The sequence below is a fragment of the Lactuca serriola genome, chromosome 4, assembly GCF_051521515.1.
Source record: "Lactuca serriola cultivar US96UC23 chromosome 4, Lser_US96UC23_V15, whole genome shotgun sequence".
Classification (NCBI taxonomy): Eukaryota; Viridiplantae; Streptophyta; class Magnoliopsida; order Asterales; family Asteraceae; genus Lactuca; species Lactuca serriola.
Window position 1 is genome coordinate 386,874,479 of NC_136411.1, and position 7,654 is coordinate 386,882,132.

Sequence of the window (7,654 nt, forward strand, 5' to 3'; positions counted from 1 at the left end):
TAAAGTATATGAAATCATTTGCTTGAAACACAGTTATAAATCACATACAATTGACTATATAACAAAAAGTATAACAAAAGATTTATGTCTTTCACAAGAGGATAACCGTGTGTTTACTTGTATTCCCCCCTTAAAAGTGTATAAAAAGCATTTATAAAGCATTTGAAGTGTAATTATAGGGATATGAACTCACTTGATAGATTGAAGAAGGTGAGACGAAATTCGAGCAGAACTTCGACTGGAAAGAAGTCGATTTCTCGAAAATATCGGGACTTCGGGACTTGCATTGTGTGTTGGAGGTGTTACCGGGGCTTCGGGGTAGTCTCAGGATGCTTGACACAAAGTAAAAGTAGCAAGGAAGGTAGAATTGAACAACCAAAATCTAAGACCTTCGGTTTCTATTTATAGGGCTGAATTTTCCCCTCGCCACGTCGTGACACCTTTTCCCACGTCGTGGTGGCTGGTCGTCACTGCATGCATCATCGCAAGTGGTTCTGACAGGCTCCAGAGCACCTACCACGTCGTGGCATTGTCACCATGTCGTGGTGTCTGACGCAACTTTGGGGTTCGTGCCCCGAACTTCAGAAATTCATAACTTTCGCATACGAACTCCGTTTTCGACGTTCTTTATATCGACACGTAGGTGAGATTATGCTCTACAACTCTCGTTTAGACTCCATTGGCTAATTCTGACTTTATTTTTAATATATTATTACTAGTAGGCCGGGACACAAAAACTCCGTCATAAATCCATAACTTCTTCATCCGACGTCCGTTTTCGTCAGACTTTTTACCGTTGCGCTACTATTGTTGAGATCTTCGATTCTCATTTAGGTTGTTTTGGCCAAAAGTATTGATAGTTTGTTTTCTTTACTTATTTTATAGTTTATTTTAGCATATTTCATTCATAATTTAGATATTTTTCATGCATATTTTCCTTTTTGTTATTCTATGACTATTTCAGGTACTTTCGAATCTTGTGAGCATAATTGCAGGTTTTCGGGTCTAGCGGAGCGGGAGTGTTCAGGACGTATGGGAAGAGATGGGATTTGGTAGACAAAAAGGATGTTAGGCTTGGTGATTGTGGAGATGATGCATGGAGCGAGATTGATGATTATTTGAAGGCTTGGAGAGAAATAAACTTTAAATTTGCAAGATGTGGGAGTTTATTCAAGCATGCGTAGATTGTTCATCGGGAGAGTGCACGAGCTTTGGAGGATTTGGAGAGGTCAAATTGGGCTTAAAATGAAGAAAAACTTGAAGAAAATGGGCTAGGAGGTGATTGGACTCGATCTAGGCTAGTGGGATATGCTTTGGAGGCCCCAAAACTCAAAGAAGCCCATGTCAGGCACCACCCGCGCAGCAGCACGCGGGTCCCGCAAGGCCTTGCAGGGGCATTTCCGGGAATTCATGTTTTAAGCTATATGGGAAAGGTTGGTGCCTATCTTTTGCATACTCTTGGACATTCGATTTTTGGAGATTCTCTCTGGAGTTTTGAAGACTTTTGAAGGCCAAGAACACTTGAAGAACATCATCTTTTTACCTCTTGATTCTTGTTTAATGTTTGGTACGATCTCCTCTAACTTTGTTTCTTTGAGTTTAGTCATGCTTGGCTAAACTAATCTTGGTTGACTTTTTGTTGAATCCTTTGAACTTTTGTTGGATGTTGAAGAATCCATGAACTTGTTCTTAAATCTTTATGGACATGTTTTGTGTTTTATCATATTATCACTACTAGTATGTTTTTATTCATGAGTTTAAATGTGTTTGTGGTGATTAGTTGGCTAATTTCTTGATTAAGTAAAGGATCCTCAAATTAGCAAGCAACAAATGATTTTTGTGTTGTTTTTGCTTCACACAATCATAAAAACATTTTCTCCAACATGGTAGTGAAAGCAATTGACTCCTCTTGGATTTGGTGAATTTTTGGTTCTTAATGCTAGTTGACTTTCACTAATTACATGCTATTTGGAATTAGTGACTTTGACTAAGGAAATTGTTATGAGCTTCTCTAGCCATTTCAACAATTAAGAAAAGTATAGGTAATCTCAAGCTCCTTGGATTGCTATAGCAAAATTAAGGATTTAAATCCAAGTATTGCACCATTGGATTCTAATGATATGTTCATCAAAAGTCAAAGTGAGGAAACTTTAAGTCAACCATCTCTCCCTTATTGATTTTACATCAAACCCTTATTTTTGTTGAAATTGTCTAATTAAATCATAGTTAATTCTAGTTTGTTTCAAGTATTTCAAAAACCAAAACCCCCCATTTTATTTTTATTGTTATTTTACAAGTATTTTTACAAAGAGATTTTTCATAGAGTTATAAATTGAACCAATCTCCGTGGATTCGACCCCTTTACCACTATACACTATTCTAGTGTGTAATATTTAGGGTTATTATTTTTGTTGGCCTCGACAACCACCAAATTTTTGGTGCCGTTGCCGGGGATTGGTTTATTTTTAATCAATTTGTTTCTCTATCCCAGATCTCAGCGTATAGGTGACTTGATTTACAACCCATAAATCGAAAACGAAGCAAGGAGTTTGGCGAAGGAAAAACGAGTTGAACGTGGTCAAAATTCTAACCCCCATGGGGACTCGGAGGTTGAAACCGCTTCATTAAGTGATATAGAACCCGATTCTAGTCCCGACCCTCGCCAAGAAATTCCCGAAACACCACCCCTACAACAAAATCCACCCATTATTGAACCAATTGCAATGGCGGACGGAGGAGAAGTTCCCGAGAGAACCTTGAGGTAAATGATGGAGACCGATGTTACACAAACTCCAACCGGTATCAATTACCCGGTTTTGGAAGGAGGTTCGGAATTGAAGTCAAGTTTAGTCCATCATCTCCCAACTTTTCATGGATTAGATAACGAAGACCTGCATAAGCACTTGAAGATGTTCCATATTATTTGCACTAGTATGAAGCCACAAGGGTCAACCGATGACCAAATCAAGCTAAGGGCATTCCCCTTTTCATTGGCCGATAGAGCAAAAGATTGGTTATTCTATCTTCCACCGGGGTCGATCAACTCATGGACCGACATGGCAAGACCTTTCCTTGATAAATTCTATCCCGCTTCAAGAGTCTCAAGTATTAGAAATGAGATTTGTGGAATCCGCCAAGGTCAAAATGAGACTTTCCATGATTATTGGGAGAGGTTTAACAACTTGTGCTATAGTTGCCCACAAAACCAAATTCTGGAACAACTCCTCATTCAACACTTCTATGAGGGATTGTTGCCAATGGAGAGAAGACTAGTTGATGCCTCAAGTGGTGGAGATGTCTTTAGTAAAACCCCACAACAAACAAGACAACTTTTCAACACCATAGCCGCAAATTCACAACATTTTGGCCCTCGCCAAGATATGAAAAGAGACACACAACACAAAGTCAATGAAGTGGGAACATCAAATCTTGAGTCTCAAATCAAAGATCTAACCTCCGTTGTCCAAAAGCTAGCCATGGGACAAACTCCACAAGTGATGGTTTGTGGAATATGTGCAACGATGGGACATCCTACGGATATGTGTCCCATCCTTCAAGAAGATACAGAGCATGTGAACTCCACGGGAGAGTTCCAAAACTATCACAACAAGCCATTCGGTTACCAAAATGCATATACATCAAGTTGGAAGCCAAATCACAACATGAGCTACAACCCAAGACCATTGCCTCAAAATGCATTGGTTAGACCATTCTATCCAGCACCACAACCTCATTACCAACATCAACAACCACACTATCAACCCAAACCGCACCGTCCACATCATCATCAACAACCTCCTCAATCTCAACCAAGTAGCTCCGGAATGTCTCTTGAAGACATTGTCAAATCTGTAGCCACTAGTACCCAACAATTCCAAAAGGAGACAAGGACTAGTATCTCCAACCTTGAAGCACAAATGGGAGATATAGTTACATCCATAAGCAAGTTGGAATCCCGTGGTAAAATCCCTTCTCAAACCGAGAAGAACCCAAATGTCAATGTGGTGACCTTGAGAAGTGGCAAACAAGCCGGAGAAAGTAGTTCAAAGAAGAAGCCAAGGGAAGAAGAGGAAGAAATAGAGATCATTCCCATTAAAGAACCTATAATCAAGAATGATGCACAAGCAGGAGTTCCAAAGAAGACTACCCCTCTAGTAACACCAATAACCACTCAACCACCGTTCCCCTCCCGACTTGCAACTTCAAAGAAGATGTAACGCCCGAGTTTCAGGGCTAAGCATTTTTGTCAATGTAATAGTCTAGGTCAACTCTTGTAACTCTTTTTGAAGTAATAAAGATGAAATATTTGAGTATTATGTGAATTATATGTGTTTATTATTTAATTATAAATGTATAATTAATAAAGAATAAAAATGAGCGTCAAAACTAAAGTGTGAGATAATCCCGATACCTCTACATAAAGTTGTAGAATATGTCTCAAGGTTTCCGTGCATATAAGGAACGCCGAAATCCGAGTTATAACGAAGAAGTTATGACCCGTCGAAGTTTCACGACAGAACCGACACGATACCGGGAAGCGTGAATAGTGAATTTACGATAGAGCGAGATTTAGCCTTAGTGATCTAAACGAAAGTCGTAGAATATGTTAAACTAAGAACATCGATAAAAAGAACGCCCAAATCTGACTTCGTATGAAGAAGTTATGAGATTTTAAACAGACCAATCCTGTCCCGGCTTGTTAAAAATATAAGTTTAAAAATAAAGTCAAAATTAGCCGACGGAGTCTAAACGAAAGTTGTAGAGTACGTCTTCACCTACGCGTGGATATAAAGAACGTTAAAAACGGAGTTCGTATGAACGAATTACAAATTATAATAGCATATTTACGTATTAAAATAAAGTATAAATCATGTATACGTACACATATATATACATATGTATATATCATTAGAAAGGTATCGACGATGCGGTCATTATAAGACTAATGTTGAGTTCTTTCGACATTAGTTTAGTACAAATATCATTAAATCCATTTATAATAGTATTATAGAGGGGTGTTTAGTTGTTTATATAACTAAAAGGTCATTAAGTAATTATGGAGGGTAGTTTTTGAAAATTCAATTAGTATAAATAAGAGCCTTGGGCTCTCATATTTCTTGCACCATTCTCTTGATTCAAGAGTCTTTCTCTCCTTATCCCCCGAGCATTTCGGTCCCTCGTGATTCGACTTCTCTTTCCGTAGCTTAGTATAGTAAGGTGTGCGCTGAAGCGCTGCACGAATCTTTCTTAGAAAGATTCAGCGACGAAGTTCTGCCCCTGCAGAGCCCGACTCCTAGCTAAAACCCCCTTGTAAGTAAGTTATGCTTACCTTATTTTAATATAGCTTATATTTAAAGTTAGTATTGTTATTATGAACTTATAATAAATATTTGAGCTATTATTATAACTTATATAAGTGTCGTTATAATATATTTTTTTTAACTACTCTCGGTACGGGGAATCTGGTTTAAAGGGCCGCATAGGGTTGTTGGATTTCAGAAGTGCTATATGCCAAAATGGTCCTGCCCTCCGGTGTTTTATGTCTGGCCCCTGTCTGTACATAGTGGTTGGAAAATATTGTTTAACGCTTATATAATAATAATAATACTAAGACTAATAGTTGGTCACGGTAAATATTAGACTAAAATTTAGCGATAATAATGCTAGGTTTCGTCGAAGGAAAATAGAATCGTTAGAAGCAAGCGCTGCCCGATTTTGGAATCATCACCTTAACAAGTGAGTGCATAGTTACTTTCAACTTACACATAGATATGAAGTATTTTATATAAATTACGTGCTATGTGTGCATATTATCTGAATACTTGCTATCTATGCTAGATGAACGTTGTTATACATGTTTTCAATGATTTAAACTGTATATGTATTTTATATCTACGAAAATGTTGGGGTAAAACATGGGTAGATGCAATAGGTGATGTGTGATAAAATGATGAGAGGCCTAGATGTTGATGTTGTTGATTCTGTCATTTAGCGGAGTATGGATGATGACCACGGACTCTTCTAGACAGTCCAGTGGAACACTAGCAGGCTCGCAACCTGTAGGTGTTTGTGAACGATGTGTTCACCGGTGTACTGCATCCCCCACATGGTTGCCTTTAGGACATTTATTGCTGAGGAATCCCCTTAGCAGTAGTGTCCGTCCCGATGATGATCCTTAGGCTAGGTCCCTTATGATAGGTGTTTAGGGACGTAAAGTGAGGATAACGGGAACGGGTAATCGGGTTATTGTTGATCGATGAAATTAATAAACTTATTTATTGTGGGTTGAAAACCCTATGTGCTCACCAGGCTCCCAAGCCTGACCCACTCAGTTTTATGTATTATAGGTACTGGCGCATGAGCATAGGTGTGATGTTTTGGACGAGGGATTACAGATATAGGCCTGTAGATATGAAATAATGTAGTAAGGCTTATATTGTACTGTTTATGCTTTTGATCTGTACGAACATGACATCCCGAGTCTTTTAATGAAATACATTTCTATGGAAATGCTTTTGATAAATCTTTATCATATTTTTGTTTTGGGACAAATTCCGCAACACTTTCATTTAAAATGTAACTCTGATTTTTAAACAAAGCATAAACAAACCGGTCTTTTCTGGCCGTGATTTTGGGGATGTCACAGAAGAATATGGAGGAGAAAGAGATTTTGGACACCTTCTGAAAGGTGGAAGTAAACATCCCTCTACTTGATGCAATCAAGCAAATCCCGAGATATCCAAAGTTCTTGAAAGAACTTTGTACCAACAAGAGGAAGTTGAAATTTTGATGAATGAAAACGCATCCGCGGTTTTACAAAGGAAACTTCCACCCAAGTGCAAAGATCCTGGAATGTTCACGGTTCCTTGCAAGATTGGAGATGTTACTTTTAGTAGTGCTATGCTTGATCTTGGTGCCTCTATCAATGTCATGCCCTATTTGGTGTATGAATCATTAAATGTCGGACCCTTAAGTGAAACCGGTGTCATAATCTCACTTGTGGATAAATCAAGTGTCTTTCCTAGAGGTGTTTTGGAAGATGTCCTAGTGAAAGTGAACCAATTGGTCTTCCTGGAGGATTTCTATGTAATTGATCTAGATGAGCAAGTGTCCTCCAAATCGGCTCTAATCTTGCTTGGGAGACCGTTTTTGAAGATGGCTAGGACAAAGATCTATGTGTACATGGGAAGTTTGACAATGGAGTTTGATGGCGAAACAATAAGTTTTAATATTTACGATGCCATGAGATATCCTAGTGATGTTTCATCTTTGTACTTTGTTTATGTTGTTGAGCCAATTACTTAAGAATTGTTTGAGTTATCTAACGGTGATATGTTGGAAATGATCTTAAGCAAAGGATTCGATTGTGGGAAGCTAGCCGAACAATTAAAGCTTTATTCTTTGGATCCAAAAGTCGAGAAGTTGGTAAATAAAATGGAGATGAAGAAATCCACAAGATTAGATGTCAAGCAAATTGAATTGCCCCAACTCATACAAAATTGCCTCCATCCCTTGTTTAACCACCCGAACTGGAATTGAAGGTCTTACCTCAACACTTGAAGTATGCCTACTTGGGAAAGAATGAAACACTTCTGGTTATCATTTTAACTCACTTAACCGGATTTGAAGAAGAACAACTCATCAAGGTGTTGAA

General features: G+C 38.3%; 1 protein-coding gene across 1 annotated transcript; it reads left to right on the top strand.

Annotated features, from left to right (window-relative positions):
* Positions 1-6,789: 6,789 nt before the first annotated feature.
* LOC145099842 (uncharacterized) lies at positions 6,790-7,305 on the top strand. Its single transcript, XM_079037343.1, has one exon. The coding sequence runs from the start codon at positions 6,790-6,792 to the stop codon at positions 7,303-7,305; it is 516 nt and encodes a 171-aa protein (XP_078893469.1).
* Positions 7,306-7,654: the final 349 nt, after the last annotated feature.

Excerpts from the sequence above, each read along its gene's own strand:
- LOC145099842 (XM_079037343.1), top strand. The coding sequence starts at position 6,790 with ATGAATGAAAACGCATCCGCGGTTTTACAAAGGAAACTTCCACCCAAG.